General features: G+C 46.6%; 1 protein-coding gene across 3 annotated transcripts in view; it reads left to right on the forward strand.

The window, feature by feature from the left end:
• Positions 1 to 17,299, forward strand: part of DNAJA3 (DnaJ heat shock protein family (Hsp40) member A3) — a 31,170-nt gene that overhangs the window by 11,773 nt on the left and 2,098 nt on the right. For 2 of the 3 annotated variants that reach the window (XM_032605862.1, XM_032605861.1), the window contains exons 3-10: positions 17 to 100; positions 912 to 1,112; positions 2,117 to 2,269; positions 7,420 to 7,567; positions 8,610 to 8,674; positions 10,151 to 10,279; positions 10,794 to 10,909; positions 11,671 to 11,768. In XM_032605862.1, the coding sequence (XP_032461753.1) occupies positions 17 to 100; positions 912 to 1,112; positions 2,117 to 2,269; positions 7,420 to 7,567; positions 8,610 to 8,674; positions 10,151 to 10,279; positions 10,794 to 10,909; positions 11,671 to 11,768 (994 nt within the window). Of the gene's footprint in view, positions 1 to 16; positions 101 to 911; positions 1,113 to 2,116; positions 2,270 to 7,419; positions 7,568 to 8,609; positions 8,675 to 10,150; positions 10,280 to 10,793; positions 10,910 to 11,670; positions 15,967 to 17,299 lie in introns of those variants that run through there. The other variant, XM_032605860.1, reaches the window with a different exon arrangement.

The following is a 17,299-nucleotide window of genomic DNA, read 5'->3' on the forward strand; positions in this document are numbered from 1 at the left end:
CCATTTCCTCCCTTAGCTCGCCAAGAAATATCACCCAGACACGAATAAGGATGATCCCAAAGCCAAGGAGAAGTTCTCCCAGCTGGCAGAGGCCTATGAGGTAATGCAGCCCACCGGTGTGTGCAGTCACTGTCATTCCGCTGTGTGTGTGCATCAGAGCTCGCTGCCCAGGGCAACCGCTGTGTCAGAAGGTCCAGTGGGAAGGCTGTGTTCCCCACGAGATCACCTCGTTGAAGGAAAAAAAAAATTCCCAGATCCAAAATTTTCACATTAGATCTAACTTGGAATCTCATCAAAGAACAGGATCCAATAATCTGTGTTAACAGAGCTCCCTCCACTCGGACTTGTAGCTGGGTCTCGGAACTCCTTGTCAGAGTAAACAGTTCTGTGCCTATTTGATGACCCCTCCCACCCCCAACTTAGGGCATCACTGTCTGGTGGGGATGGTGGGTGTTGTAAAAGTAGACCACCACTGCCCTAGAGGAATGTAGAATGTAATCAGGGGGACGAAGCGGACGTGAAACAGCCACTGAGCATTGCAGAATTAAGTGAAAGCGGACCTCCTTCCTGGACTTCGGCCGTGCTGAAGGGGTTCAGGATATGTAGGATATCCTGCGTCTGCTCTGTGTGTGTGTTTGTGTGTGTGTGTATGTGCGCGCGTGTGCGTGCGCGTGCGCAAGTGTGCGTCCCCCCGACCAATCGAGAATAAGTCGCAGACGTGGTGTCTCTCTATCCCTAAGTACTTCTGTGTGTATTCGCTAAGAACAAGAACATTCTTTTCCATAACTTCAGTACAGCTGTCAAGATTAGGAAATTTTATGTTGATTCAATACCACTGTCTGTGCTTGGTGTGTGTGTCCCTGGACCTTGGGAGACTCAGGAACACCTGACTGCTGTGCCGTTCACGGTAGGTCCTGAGTGATGAGGTGAAGAGGAAGCAGTATGACACCTATGGCTCTGCTGGCTTCGATCCTGGGGCCGGCAGCTCTGGGCAGAGCTACTGGAGAGGAGGCCCCACTGTTGACCCTGAGGAGCTCTTCAGGAAGATCTTTGGGGAGTTCTCATCCTCCTCTTTTGGAGACTTCCAGAGTGTGTTCCATCAGCCCCAGGAGGTAAGCATCTCATTTTGAAGAATCATTCAAATTTTAGCTGCCAAGTGTGATGCAAACGGATTTTACCAATTCTTTTTCTCAAAGGAAAAGCTAAAGCAGCTTAAATGGGATGATTTGGAGGCAGCCATCTTGGTAGGAAATGGTTCCAGTATTTGAAAAATCATATAATAATGTGTACATACAGTTTTACTGTATTCTTACAGTTGCTTAATCCGGCAACACCTAAGGCTCTCAGAGTCCATAGTTAGAGTATGAATATTTTATCTAGAGCCTGCCTCATTATTCTAGGAGAGCTCAATCCATAGGGAGGTACTGCCAGTCCTGCCTCTTCCATATTTATGTCTTGTTTCAGACATTATCAGAATTGAAGAGAGAGGGGAGTTGTTTTATGATATGAGTTATGATTGTGGATCGTTTGAGTTGTTAGTAAGGACCATGTACAAATATTTTCTGTGAGCATTTTCAGTTTGTTGAAAAGCACATTTTCACTTAAATATTATCTCTTAAAAATTCTGAGGACTAGGGCAGAATCAGTTGAGTCCCATCTATTCTTGCTTGATAAAGTACAAGTAAGTTAAAAAGTAAAGTAACTAGGGGAACAGATGAATTGGTGGAGCATAGGATTTTTAGGGCAGTGAAAATACTTTGCATGATACTATGATGAGGATACATGTTATTATACATTTGTTCAGACCCATAGAATATCCAAAACCAAGAGTGAACCCTAATGTAAACTGTGGGCTTTGGATGATTATGTTGTGTCAATGTAGGTTTATCCTTGATAAAATAAATACCGTTCTGGTGAGTGATGTTGATAACAGGGAATGCTGTGCATGTGTGGGGGCAAAGGGTATGTGGGAAATCTCTATACCTTCTTCTCAATTTTGTAAACCTAAAACTGCTTTAAAAAATAAAGTCTTTAAAAGAAAAAGTAACTGTAAACTGCTGGGCAGTGCTCTCCCTTACTTTAAGAGAGATAACAGGCGGTCCCTTGATATCTTTAGTACATCATGGAGTTGACATTCAATCAAGCTGCCAAGGGTGTCAACAAGGAGTTCACCGTGAACATCACTGATACCTGTGAGCGGTGTGATGGCAAAGGGAACGAGCCTGGCACCAAGATGCAGCACTGCCACTACTGCGGTGGCTCTGGCATGGTGAGTGTGAGGCCGAGGCCCTGGCCTCCCACCTCTTGCCCCCTTCCTGCTCCCCTCCACCACTCCTCTTTTCTGTGCTCCAATGGACCTAGGGCTTTGAGAGCTCATAACTAGGTGGGACTGTTTTATCTAGAATCTTCTGCATTTTCCCAGGAGTGCTCTGTCCTAATCAACAATACAGAAGAAGCAATGAAACTCTGCTGTCTTCTCTGAAAATACATTGTGGGGTATTTTGGTAATTTGAACCTGGGGTAGGGGAGGGGGACTTAAATTTTGCTTGAAGTGTGATCATTTTTTTCTTTTTGGTAAGTTTCAGGTATAACTCAAACTTATAGAATAGTATGAAGAACCACTCCCTTACTCCTTCTACCCAGCTTCACCAGTTGTTAACATTTTGTCCCATTTGCTTTGTCATTTGTGGTGTGTACATATGTGTGTGTGTGTGTGTGTGTGTGTATGTGTGTATATATATATATATATATATTTTGGCTGCGTGGGCTCTTTGTTGTGGCACATGGGCTTCTCTAGTTGCAGCGTTTGGGCTCTAGAGTGCACAGGCTCAGTAGTTGCAGCACACGAACTTAGTTGTGGTTTGTGGGATCGTAGTTCCCCAACCAGTGTTCGAACCTGGGCCCCCTGCATTGGGAGTGTGGAGTCTTAACGAGTGGACCACCAGGGAAGTCCCTATGGTATATATTTGCTAAGAGCAAGAATATTCTTTTACGTAACCACAGTAAGTTGTCAAAATCAGGAAGTTTCATGTTGATATGATACCATTATCTGTACAATTCAGATTTTTTCAGTTGTCCTTATAATGTTCTTTGTTTCCACAAGCCCAGTATCCAGTCTGTGATCTTGCATAGTATCTGGTTGTCATATCTTTTGTCTCCTTTAATCGGGAATGACTTCTCAGTCTTTCTTTTATGACAACTGACATTTTTTAGGATTACAGACCTGCTTTGTAGGATGTCCCTCATTTAGGTCATCTGATGTTTTATCCTGATAAAATTCAGATTATGCATTTTTTGCAGAAACACCAGACATGTAGTGCCCTTTTCATGGATCATGTCAGGAGTCATGAGGTGTCAGTTTGTCTCATTAGTGGTGATGTTACATTTGTTCACAATCAGTTAAGGTAGTGTCCACCGGGTTTCTTCATTATGAAGTTTATTATTTTTCCCATTGAAATTAACAAGGAAGTTGTGAGGTACCTTGACACTATATAAATATCCTGTTCCTCATCAAACTTATACCCAATAGTTACAGCGTCCATGGATCAGTCTTGCCTAAATCAGGGATTATTGTGACTGTTGCTAAATGGTGATTTTCTTTTTTGTTTTTTAAGGGTTTTTTTGGAATTTTGAATTTTATTTTATTTATTTTTTTATACAGCACATTCTTATTATCTTTTTTATACATATTAGTGTATATATGTCAATCCCAATCTCCCTAAATGGTGCTTTTCTGATTGCAACATCCCTTCTTTGTTTATTGTCATTCTACTGAAAGGAAGAGCTTTCTCTTCTCCATTTATTTATTCATTCTTTCATTCATATCAGTATGAACTCATGGATTCTTATTTTATTCACTGAGCTGTCGTTAATATTACTTACTTTGATGCTCAAACTGTCCCTGACTTGGCCTGTGTCTTCTGGCTGGCTCCTGTATTCTTTTGATGTGTCCCCATCATTCCACTGCGCCACCAGGGAAGTCCCTGCCTCAGTCTTCTTATGGCCACGGTATTCCTTCGTATGGACACATCACCGTTTGTTTAGGCAGGCCCTTGTTGCTGGATGCCTAGGTGGTTCTTATTTTTTTCATGTTATAGACAACGGATACCTTTGAATAGTGTCATTCCTCATATTCATTTTTTGAATATACAGGTATCTATTACGTGTGAAGTAGGATATCTTTTCTAAGATTTGAGAGCCATTGTTTTTTGCATGTATTCCATCTTTTGTCCTTCTTTGTATTGAGTAATTGGTCTTTTTCTTATTCATTTGTAGAAGCCCTTTATAAATTAATTGAATTAGTCCTTTGCCAATGATTTTAGTTGTATTTGTCTTTGAATATATTTTTGCCTATTTGTATATAATTTTCAACGTTCAGAATCATACATGCAATTTTTCCCTTTTTTCATTTATTATAATGAAAGCATTTTTCCATATCTTTGAATATTTTTAAACATTCTTTTTGATGGCTAAATAATAGTCCACTGAGGGGTGTGCCCAGAATTACCTGTAAATACTCCTACAGCTTAGTCTGAGAAAGTGAAGTTGTACTTACATTCCTCTAGAGGGCGCTCTTGGAGAGGATGAGGATTCCTGTGGTTACAGTTTTGTGAGTTGAGTTGCTGCCACTTGTTACAGATACTTTTTTTTTTTTTTTTTTTTTTTTTTACAGATACTTTTTATTTTATTTTTTATTTTATTTCATTTTTGGCTACGCCAGGCAGCTTATGGGATCTTAGTTCCCCAACCAGGGATTGAACCCGGGCCCTCGGCAGTGAAAACTCCATGTCCTAACCACTGGACTGCCAGGGAATTCCCTACAGATACTTTTTATTGATCCTAATTCCCTCTCACTTCTAAGGTCCTTTCTCCAAGGCCATGAATTGCTATGACTTTCTTTTTTCACATTTCTTAGGTGAACATTGAGATAAGACAAGCTGAAGTGTATTTCTCTCAAAATATAATGTTTGAGATTGGGGGAAAAAATTTGCAAGACATAGCTAAAGGATTAGTATTCCTAATATGTAAAGGGCTCTTTCAGAATAATGAGAAAAAGACTAACAGCTCATTAGAAAAACAGGTCAAGGTGAGAAGAGGAAATGCAAGTGACCAGCAAATGTTTCTTGCTGGCGATCAGGGAAGTGCAGGTGGAGCCAAGGAGATGCCTGAAGTTCGCCACACATTTCAGAGATGGGTTCAGGCCCTGCTGACAGGCTTGTGGGACGTGGCACTCATGTGCACTGATGGTGGATGTGGAAACCAACCTGGCCACAGCTGCAGTGGCTGTTCACCTGCACATATGCCTCTCTCTGTGGGGATGTAGCCTATAGATCACACCTGGAAAATAGCACATGTACAGGGTGTCCCTTGGAGCCTGTGTGTAATAAGAAAGGACTGGACAGCCTCAGTGACCACCAGGAGTGAGTTGTCTGAAAAATACACTGATGAGGAGTGCTCTCTGAGATTATTAAATTGTTAAAAACAAAATAGCAAAAGCCACAGAACTGTGTGCACAGTATGCTACCTGGGCTTATTGAAAACTTGTAATGCACAGATGGATGGCTTGAAATGTGTGTCTTAAAAGTAGGATACACAAGTATATCACTACAGCTGTGCATCTATGGAAGGTACTTGGAATGGTTAGGGGCCAGGGGTGAGGGGGACATTTAACTTTTCACCGTACCTTCATTTTTTACTTTAGAATTTTTTGAAAAATAGATTTATTTATTTTTGGCTATGTTGGGTCTTCGTTGCTGCACATGGGCTTTCTCTAGTTGCGGTGAGCGGGGGCTATTTCTGTTTGTGGTGCATGGGCTTCTGATTGCAGTGGCTTCTCGTTGCAGAGCATGGGCTCTAGGCGCATGGGCTTCAGTAGTTGTGGCGCACGGGCTTAGTTGCTCTGCGGCATGTGGGATCTTCCCGGACCAGGGCTTGAACCTGCATTGGCAGGGGATTCTTAACCCCTGCACCACCAGGGAAGTCCCTACTTTAGAATTTTGTACCATACGCACATAGGACCTTTTCAAATAAATATAGCACATAAAATTGTATTGTATTTTTTAAAAATTCTTTTTATTTATTTATTTATTTGGCTGCGTCGGGTCTTAGTTGTGGCATGCGGGATTTTTAGTTGCGGTATGCATACTCTTAGTTGTGGCGTGCGGGATCTATTTCGCTGACCAAGGATCGAACCTGGGCCCCCTGCATTGGGAGTCTTAGCCACTGGACCACCAGGGAAGTACCTAGCACATAAAATTTTAAATTTAATAAATATTTGTCCTAGCAAGTCCACCTTTGGGAATCTGTCTTAGAAAAAAGAATTAAGACATCAGAACAGAAGGATCTATGTGAAGAGATTTTTTTCTTCACCGAAACAAAAATTAAATATTAAAATGGAAATTGAAATCTATATATATTGGTCTGGAGGAATGTTCATGATGTATCATGAAGATGAAAGGGAAAGCAAGTTGCAGAACGATAGTATAATATATTGTCATTATAAAATTTTTACTTAAAAAGTTTTTTATGGAGAGAAAGAGAGAGTGAGTGAGTGAGTTGTGGGAAAGAACACCTCAAACTGAGCTACCAAGAGCTGGTCACCTTGGGAATCATGATGAGGGGGAAGATTAATAATTTTTTTAATATATGTTTGTATCCTTTGATTTGCTATAACAACAGGTATTTGATAATTTACCAAGAAAAAATCCCCCCAAGGATGTTAGGTTAAATAAAAAGGTAACCGATTTCCAGTGCCCAGTGAGGAGCTGATGGGAGTGGCCACAAATTGTAAGGCCCCACCATCTGTGCGAGGGGCTGGGAGCCGGGGAGGCTCCTGGAGGATTGGGGTGGGAGGGGCTGGGGGGGTGGGGAAGAAGAGACCCCCTGGGTGGGAGCATGAGCAGCACCAGTACCTGTGAGAGGAGCTGCTTGCCTCCTTGCTCCCAGGGTACCTGTGATGGGGGCTGGGGACAGTGGGGAGCCCTGGGAGACAGAGAGGCCAGTGCTGCTTCTCCCTTGGAGTGGGCAATGGCAGCTCTGGGTGGGGGTTGCATCCAGTCGTCACTTTCCTCTTTCTTTCTCTGCTTTCCCAGCTGTCCCTTTTGTAATGGGGGGGGGTACTCTTTTTAAAGCATATTTGCTCAGCTCCCAGGAGTTTCGGGAACTTCTGTAGAGAGGCAGCATCTCATTTTTCAGCCTCATATAATCAGGTTTGTGGTTTGGGATTCAGAAGTTGGTGCGCTCTAAGTCAGATTAACAGTTTGAGCTCCTGCACCTGTGTCTTTAGGCAGTATGTTATAGCGCATGTGCACGCAACACGTGAATCTTTGGTGAAATGTTTCTCGTGCACATTGTGGTCCCAGGACCTCGCTGTCAGGGTTTACCGGTGTCTAAGGCTCCCATTTTTCTTCTTTTTATCAGGAAACCATAAATACAGGCCCTTTCGTGATGCGCTCCACATGTCGGAGGTGTGGTGGCCGGGGCTCCATCATCACCTCTCCTTGTGTGGTGTGCAGAGGAGCAGGAGAAGCCAAGCAGAAGAAGAAGGTGGTGATCCCTGTGCCTGCCGGTGGGTCTGGGGCTCCTCCACGCACAGGGGCTGGGAGCCGGGGCCATCGTGTCCTTGTTTCTGGAGCCCAAACTCGAGGAGGAACCAGGGCCTCCTTGCGTTTTCCACTGCACCAGTTATCCTTAAAATCTGCACCCATGTCATGTGGGGAGATGGAACCCGACGTGACCACTCTGCTTCTGTGTGAAGGACTCCCCCATCTCCTCCATCTTCTGTCCCAAGGCCAATGTCGTCCCCACTGACAGCCCAGCAGGCAACACCACCCCCTCCTCCTGCCCCCAGGGCCAGCTTGTGCCTGCTCTCCCTAACTGGCTCCTGTTCCTAGGGTAGTGTTTCCACTGTGTGGTCTGATCATGTCTCTCATCCTGTTGAAGACACTGCAGTGACTCTCAGGGACCGAGAAATGGCCTCCCCTTCCAGCCCCTGCTGGTCTCAGCCTCCGCTCTTTTTAGTCTCCCCCTCGTTACCTGCCCTGCAGCTTCCTTACTTTCACATAGCCCCTGCCTCCCAGAACAGAGCCTTTGCATATGCCATTCCCCGTGACTGAAGCTCACTGTCCACCTTCTTTTCAGTAGGTTAACTCTGTTCTCCCGGAGCTCCCAGCTCAAGTGTCACTTCCCCAGGGGAGCCTTCTGGAACCCTCCCTGTTCCTTAGATGTTCCTTTGTCTGGAGTTGTGATCTTTTCTTTCTAAGAACACGTCTCTGTTTGTAGTGATACATTTGTTAGTATTGTTATTTGGCTAATAGCTGTCTCCCCGATTAGACTCTAAACTCACTGAGATACTAGGTGGACCTGGCAGTAAACCGAAGAAATGAATAGAAGGGGCTTTTGTTCAGTTATCAATTATTGTATGTTGCACCTTTGGAAAGTTATTCTTGTTTTAAGTTATACTTGTTGCTATCTTCGGTAGTTGTGTTATTCCTTGTTAACAGGAAACAGAAATGAGTGAGTTGGTGGGTTGTAAATGGATCTAGCATAGAAAATGCCTTGGGAGGTCTCAAAATAATCGTTCTCTTTTGAACTTTTGTTTTTACTTACAGGAGTCGAGGATGGCCAGACTGTGAGGATGCCTGTAGGAAAAAGAGAAATTTTCATCACATTCAGGGTAGGTTCTCTGTTTGCACAGCTTCTGTCAGGCCCTTGCTCTCCTGGAGAGGGTACGGCCCAGGCTTCTCATAGGAGAGGTAGGAGCTTCACAGAGTGTCTGGCCATCTGAGTTTCCAAGATGAGCAGTGGCCACTTTGGCAGGGTGATTAAACGTGTGTTGCATCAAGCTTTTGTGCTAAATGTGGAGAGAACAAAGTTTCCTCGAGGTGTTTACAAGTTGGACTCATAAAAATACAGAAAACATCTTGTATTTTTTATTTATGTATCAAATTGTTCATAGGGACAAACAGTGCCACAGCTACAGTTTTACGTACAATGTGCAGGGCAAACCCACTTTTCTGAGGTGAGGGAAACATGAGAGGAGGTGGCGCCTTCTGCCAGCGATTCCACCAGACGTGTACCCAAGGAGGTGCAGTTCGCAGAGGCAGGGTGTGTGACAGCCTCGTTAACAACAGCGAGACAGTGACAACAGTCTGCTGTCCTTGGAGAGGAGAATGGTGAGTGGTCTGCACTGTGGGCCCAGGGCACCTCAGAGCAGGAGGCTCGCACTACACATGTCAGCATGAGATGTCCTGGCACTTCTCAGTTACGAACAGGGAGAGAGCAGGTTGCAGGGCGAGGGAAGGAGGTCATCTGTGTAAAACTTTAAACCATGTGAGGTGGTGTTATGTATTGTTTAGGGACATGTAAACATGTAGGAAAAGTAAACAGATGCTTGTAGGAATGATACCTACTAAATTGGCCTGGTTACTCTGGAGGGGTGAGCTGGAGGTGGGGAGAAGTCACCTGTGTCCTAATGTCCTGTTACCTAAGCTGGGTTGTGGAAACACCGTGTGTTATTTACTTTGCTGGTTTACGTATCTGTGAAATATTTTATAATTTAAAACAAAGAAAAAAATAATGTAAAGGGTGAGTCTTCTAGACTGAGAAATCGAAGACAAAGGCAGCGGGCTGGAAGCCAATCTATAAGGAAGGCTTGGTAGAGAATTCAGATTGTTCGCAGCTGATAATAGAGAAAAAAAAAGAAGAAATCACTGGAAGGCAAAGAACGTCTTTGACACACAAAAAATAGTGCTTATAAAATCAGAATAATTCCAGTGTTGTCAGTCTGACTTGAAGGTAGTTTGTACCAAATGACTCTTTGGAAAGTAAACCGTTTTCGCCTTTGTAGATTGTATTAGTCTGTGTTTCTTTATACTTTCCAATAAAGAAAGATTTTTATTTTTTTAATGTTCAGAAGCTGATTTTACTTTTTTACTTCCCTCAACAATTGAACAGCTTGATCTGAGATGACACTCTTGCATTGCAATGAAGTAGGAACCTGCCTTGTAACTCCCAGAGCCTGGGAGCGTGGTTGCTTTGGTGAAAGTACATTCTCTCCCTGACGCTGTGCTCTGAGCTGCTGAGATGCGTCTGTTGCCCGCTCTCCAGAACAACTTCTCTGAGCGTAACCCCCTCTCGTGCTTGGCTGTAGGTGCAGAAAAGCCCCGTGTTCCGGAGGGACGGTGCAGACATCCACTCCGACCTCTTCATTTCCATAGCTCAGGCCATTCTGGGAGGCACTGCCAGAGCGCAGGGCCTGTACGAGACCATCAACGTGATGGTAAGAGGACAAGCGTGGCCTCGCCACCCTTGTATTTCCTCGTTCTTTTTTTCTGAAACGGGAAATGGCTGAGAAGTGGCTGGAACCTGGGAACAGCCAGCCTGTCGGGGATTCGAGGAGACAAGCTGGGTGTGGGGGGGAAGGAGGAGTGTTGGCTGTGCCTTGGGTGTGACTTGGCAGGGAAGGGAGCTCCCAGGCCATGTCCACTGCTGCCGGGCCGGGGAGCAGCCTCAGTGGTGCCCCAGTTGGCTCTGCCTCCTCCCAGGTCTCGCTCCCCATGCTCCCTCACTCCTGCTCTGGGCTCGCCGCCCCAGACTCCCTGCCCTCAAGGCCGTCACAGGCTCTGCTCGGCATGGACCTGGCTTAGCCAGTTTCCATGTGGTGTCTGGTGGGTTTGGTCTAGAAACCTGAATGGAGTTCTTTTTGGGAATAAGATTGTCTTCACGTAGTGAAATGTTTTCATTTGGGCAACTGGAAACCAAGGAAAACCAGAGATTCCTTTCTTTCTTTATAGATTCCCCCTGGGACTCAGTCAGACCAGAAGATTCGCATGAGCGGGAAAGGCATCCCCCGGATTAACAGCTACGGCTATGGAGATCACTACATTCACATCAAGATCAGAGTTCCAAAGTAAGCGCTGCTCAGCTGTGGCGAGGCCCGCCCAATCTCTGCAGCTTTCAGCACTGGGCAGGAGCCGCTTGAGGGCTTCTCACCTGCTGAGTTGGTGCTGAGCGGCATGGTGGTTCAGCGCTGAGCCCGACTGCCCGACCTGTGTGACTCTGCTGCCATAAGCGCTGAGGCTTAGGCAGGTTACTTCTCCCTCTAAGTCAAGTGTGTCCTGCCCGGGCGCTTCTTCTGAAAGTGGACGTAATACAAAAGCTCGACCTCGTTGAGTTGCTGGAAGATTAAAGGAATAACCCATAGGGAATGCTTAGCTATTGCTCCTGCTGTTGATTTTGTTATTATTGTTCTCAGGTTGCCTGCCATCTGGTGGGAGAGACCTATAACCAGATAGTGGTGGGTGATGTCTGCGGTGTCTGGGAGAAAAGTCCAAGCAGGGAGCTGTGGGCATCCGGAGCAGGGCATGCCAGACTCCACTTGGGAGGACTGGGTTTCCAGCCCTCTCTTTAATTAGATCATTTCCATTTTGTTCCCCTCTGTAAACTATTTAGCATAGCCACAGCGGCAGTTGTTTAGAACAAGTTAGGGTAGTTCAGGAGGTTTATTTTACAGAAGCTTTGAGGGCGTGGGCTCTTGGATTCAGGGTGTGTCCTGTGCCTGGGTTGCGGGTCTTGCATTTCCCACATGCTGCATGGGGCCTGGCCGCGTCCACGTCCTTTAAAGAGCTGCCCAGAGGAAGTACTCTGACACTGACTGTGCTCGGTCCACAGGAGACTGACAGGCCGGCAGCAGAGCCTGATTCTGAGCTACGCTGAGGATGAGACCGATGTGGAGGGGACAGTGAATGGCGTCACCAACACAAGCACTGGTAAGGTGGCCCAGCGACCTGTGGGAGCCCCCAGCCCCTCGGAGGGTGGACGGTTCAGAAGCGTGTTGGGGTTTCCACTTGGGCAGAGCAGAGTAGAAAGAGGGGAGCTGAGGGCTAGGAACGGCAGGGGCAGCCGCGCTCCAGAGTAAAGCTGTTCCCCCTTCCTCTGCACCTGTGCTGCTTGCCGAGGTTAGCAAGTTCCACGATGCTTCCTGCCAGGTAGCAGCTGTGTGTCTCAGAGGGCTGCTCTCCTGAGTTCTATCCTTGGTTCTGCCACTTGCCTTGTGACCTTGGGCACATCCCTACCTGAGATCACCTTGTAACCACTAAAGGAGAAGATGGGTTGGGAGGCTTAATGCATTCCTCTCCCAGAAAGCTTCTCCAGGATTTCAGAGTGTCCTGTAAACAACTACTACAGCAATGAAGGACCGTGGTCACATTACCCCAAATCTGCCTGTTCATAGCAGGCTTAAATTCTGAATTCCTAGGGCAATGAAAAACAAAACACCTTATTTACCCTGAGCTTAAACATCATAGGCCCTCTGTAGAGTGGAGTTAAATATTGGTGATTTGATACCAAAATGCCCACAGGCAGAAGCTTTGGCCACGGGAACCTCAGGCACAGCCCTCCTCCCATGGGATGGGGCTGCTCTGCTGAGAGAACGCTGTTCTCTGTCGGTTGGGCCTCTGCTGGGGCCAGGACAGGCTGTGCCAAGGGTGAATTGGCTTCAGCTGCCCTACATGTTGCTTCCTCGTTGCATCATTTTGTTTTTGTCTGGGTCCTGGATCTGCCTCTCACCTTCTCAGAGCTTGAATGGCATTAGATCAGTGTATGGTCATTCAGAGCAGGTGATCGGAGCGGGGAGTGGGGGCTTGGTCTTGCAGCCCCGGGATAGGGGTGGGGGTCCCAGCAGCAATAGCCTTTGCGTGGACTTGGCTGAGCTCCTGTTTTTTGTTTTTTTGTGTTTTTTTGGCTGTGCCACGTGGCATGTGGGTTCTGAGTTACCAGACCAGGGATCGAACCTGCACCCCCTGCATTGGAAGCGTGGCGTCTCAACCCCTGGACTGCCAGGGAGGTCCCCTGAGTTCCTGTTAAGTCCAGGGGACCAAGTCCTCCGTGAAAAAGCAGCTGCCACAAATCTTGTCTATGGCCAACTAGGCACCAAGGGGGCACTTATTTTAGTGGTTTGGTTCATAGACTTTTTTCATATTTTCTGTTAATATCCCTTGAACTAAAAGGAAGTGGGAATAGTTGTTCCATGTCACTCTACTTAGGCACCTCTAGCTTCTTCCTGAGTCCCAAATATTTCCGCAGTCATGGAGCATGTGAGATTTGTTCTGCAGCCAGTTCTCAGCTGTGCCCCCTCCCACATTGGGAACTTGAGGTCCACCTGGGCCTTGTTCACTATATTTGAATGTCAGGTATTAGTTGTCACCAGTTGTTGTCTTCAGTCTCTTTCTGAGAGCTTAAATTGGGAGTTGATCATGTAGTCAGCTTATGAGTGTTCTTAGAACTGTCATTACTTTCATGGTTCTTTGTCCTGTTAGCTCATTCCCTGTCCCCTTGTTCAGCCAGGATTTATTGGGACGCTCCTGTGTGCCAGGCACTTTGCCAGTTCTTCCTTTAAATGTTTATTGACATAATTTTGCTGAGTATAGCATAACTTTAACATAGGCATTGGATGCATTTGTGAAAAGTGTTTATAAAGTAAAATGAGTATGCCGAATTATTATTTTTTCCACTTCTGTTGTCATTTCAGAATTGTATTCCAGTGGGAAATTTGGCTGCCAGACATAATTCTTTAAAAGGCATTTAAGAAAAAAAAAAAAAAGGCACTTAAGAATCTTAGTAATGGCTTCAAAGAATGCATTGTCAGTCAGTCTGCTACCTGGGTGTGGTTAAGCCTCTTGTTAACACTGTGAAGAAAGTTACCTTTGCAGTCCACGTGTGAAAACACACCAGTGTACAAAATTCCCCTCCTGTCAACTTCCTTAAGGTGATTCCTATTTATTTAAGTAGAGCCTGAATCTCTTTTATTAAAGTTTTACTAGAAGCAGTTGCTTGCAGTCATCAGTGGTTCTTGGGCTAAAGTGTCATTTCTTAATAGCCTCTAAGTGAGATAGTCATCGGAGACTGTCACTGCAAATACAAACGGATTCCTGGGTGTCATTGCTTTCATTACGGGAAGGCATTTGGAATAGTTACAGTTATGTAGGAAACTGACCTAAAGTTTTTGGTGGGTTTAGTATCCCTTGTTTACTTTTGTTCCCTAAAGCCCCTGCTGAAAACCTTAATGTCTGACCCTGGCTTCATTCCCAGCCTGTGAAGCAGAAGACCATAGTGAGCTTGGGACCCTTAGTGCTCTCGGGCGCCTGGGGTGCTCTGAGGTACCACGTGGCCTTTTGGGTTTAGAGACAGTGTGGCTCATTGTTTGTGTTTCTGGATCATCATTAATTCCTGTGACAACCCACATACGTACACTTAGCTGTCGTGTAGGAGCCTGTTCTATAGCTCATTATTTGGGGATCCCACTGCGTTCTCTTCTCTGACAAGCTGACAGTTGACTATAGAGCCCCTTTATCTAGGCAGGGTGGAGGCAAGAGGAAGATGAGGGAAGAGACATTTTAGTGGAACAAGGGGTGCTCCACTGGCTCAGTCTGTGCGTGTAGACGGCTCAGGGAGTCAGGCTGTGAGTGTAGACCCGCACCTCTACCTGTAGGGTGGGTCCAGTCCTCAGAAGTCATCCTGGAGTCCTGTTGGCTTCTCTGTTTCTTCTCACAGATGGTCATTGAGCATTTGCCACGTGATAAGCAATGCACAGAGAGACAGGGTCCCTGCCCCATCCAGCTTACAGTGTGAGTGGGGAGGACAGGGCAAGCACTGAACCCCCAGATAAGTGTTAGACCTTGCTTATAACACTAGGGGTTCGTGACTGTGGAGAAAGGTGGTACACATTCCCAGAATGAATGTTACCTGGTTATTCTTCATTTTGTAAAGAGCCATCAAACACTTATGACTGGGAATCGCTGCCTGTAGGCTGGGAGCGTGTCCTCTTTGAATCCCCTGCACGTGCACAGCGCCTGTTAGCTGAGTTTATCTGAATTCATTTTCCTTCTGAGGGATGGAAATGTAACCCCTGCTTGGGCAAGCTGCGTGTGGTCTGATAGAGGAGTCCTGTGCCTCGGGTCCGACCTCTGCCTAAGGTTGGCTGAGCAGCCCCTCCGCCCTGGTCACCTCCTGAAGGTGCGGACTGGAAACGCTCATGCAGTGCCTGTGCAGCTGGAGGGATCGTGGGCATTTCCTGTTTATCCTAAGTGCAGGAATCATGTGCCAGCTTGTATCCTGTAATGAGACCAGAAGGCACCTGAGTGCTCAGGACATCCTATAAGGACACGTCCCTCCTCCCATGGGCCAGAAAAGTGATGTAGGTATAGACTGCATCATCCGTGTGCAGAGGCTCACAGTTTATCCCTGACTTGCGGTTCAGAATTTTAAATTCAGTGTTTAAATCCTTTGATGTCCCTGTCAGTAAGCCTTATTCCTGAAGGAGCCCACATTTAAAATAGAGAGAGATAAGAATGTGTTCTGGTGGCAGGGGGTGAGAATTTCCAGGTGTGTCTGTGTTCTGTTTTATTTTTTGGTTTTGAATCATTAACCCGCTAACTAGGTATTTATTCTGGCTCTCCTAGACTTTGGCCAAACGCTGTGGCCCCGGGGCATGACTACAGGGACAGCAGAGTGGGGGTGGGGGTGATGGTGGTCACTGAGTGTTTCTGTGCCCCATTGTGACTAATAGTTAAGAGCTTGGGTTCTGCTATCAAATGATTCAGGTCCCAGCTCTGCCATTTTTAGCTATAAAGCCTTAGGCAAATTTCTTCACTTCTGAGCCTCAGTTGCCTCATCTATAAATTAGGGATAATAGTAGTATCTACCTCATAGGGTTCTTCTGTGACTAAATAAGATCATGTGGATAAAGCATTTGGCACAATACCTGGCACATGTTAAAAGCTCCATCAGGGCTTCCCTGGTGGTGCAGTGGTTGAGGGTCCGCCTGCCGATGCAGGGGACGCGGGTTCGTGCCCCGGTCCGGGAGGATCCCGCATGCCGTGGAGCGGCTGGGCCCGTGGGCCATGGCCGCTGGGCCTGTGCGTCCGGGCCCTGTGGGAGAGGCCACAACAGTGAGAGGCCCGTGTACCGCAAAAAAAAAAAAAAAAAAAAAAAAAAAAAAGCTCCATCAGCAGCAGTAACTCATAGTGTGAGACACACACACACGTGCACACACACACAGACTTGCTGTCCCCTCACCAAGGACATAACAAAATTCAATACTTTTGCCTTGCCTTGCCTTGTCCGAGGAGGCCCAGGAAATTTCTGGTTTGTGGATTCCTTTGTGTTAGGAGAGTCCTTTTTTGTTACTTAAGTCTTTATGTAAGAAAAGGGGACGTGAAGGACTGAAGGAGGGCACACCTGGCCTTGTAACCTGCGGCCATGGATGCCTCTCACAGGGGCCTGCCGCCGTGATTGTGCAGTGCCCAGGTCCTCACCTGGGGAGCCCTGAGCATCGGGCTTTTGTGGTTGCTCAGACCTCTGTCAGCACATTCTTGTTTGGGGCCACCGCTATCTCTCTGAGGACATTCCTGACTTAGGAGAGCACATCAGGTCCAGAGGACGGCCCAGGGGGCTGTACCCAGGACAACCTGCCCCACCCCTGCTGGGGGCCTGTGGCCCAGAGCTTTGGGCCTCTCACCAACAAAGACTGAGATCTTGGAGACGTGACCATTTTGTACCCTCTACGCGCTGTACTTGATGTACATCTCCTAGCATGTTGAGATGTGCTAATTCTCCTAGCCCAATGAAAAATATTGAGTACAGTCCAGCTTATAACAAGTTGGCCCTCTGCCTCGTGGCTGGCAGGTCTTTAAAACGATGTGTTAGTGCAGCAGAGCTGCTCTCAGTGGGCCCTCAAGAAACAGCAGGTCAGCCTCCCTTTATCTGGATCATTTGGAGCCAGATGCTTGCCCAGTGACAGACAGGGTCCTTGGCTGCCATTGTCACAGATGAGAAGTGTGCATGTCTTGGGATCCCCAGGTGTCCCAGAGATGGTTTGTGTGCACCGACAGGCTGTGGAAGCTGGTCGGTTGGTCTTGGTGCATGTTCTTCACTTCTCAGAGCCGGTGAGTGAGAGCCTGGACTTTGGCGTCTGACTGCTTGCGTCTCATCTCGGGCCTCCTGCCTGCTTACCGGCTCTGTGACCTTGGGCATGCCACCTAACCCCTTTGTGCCTCTGGTTTTTGGTTTTTTCATCTGTGGAATTTACCTGTAAGGTTAGCCTAAGGATTGAACGAGCTAATGTGGATGCCGTGTGGCCTGGCCCAGAAGACATCTGGCACTTGGCTCTATTTCTATTACGGTTGTTAAGGTAGAGACAGCTCCTTTTTGTCCCTTTCTATTTCTTGTCTTCCTTTCAAGGGCCAGTGACTCGAGGAGCAGTTGGGATTCTCCGAAGTGCTGAGTCATCTGACAGGCAGGG

Source organism: Phocoena sinus, chromosome 15, assembly GCF_008692025.1.
Source record: "Phocoena sinus isolate mPhoSin1 chromosome 15, mPhoSin1.pri, whole genome shotgun sequence".
Classification (NCBI taxonomy): domain Eukaryota; kingdom Metazoa; phylum Chordata; class Mammalia; order Artiodactyla; family Phocoenidae; genus Phocoena; species Phocoena sinus.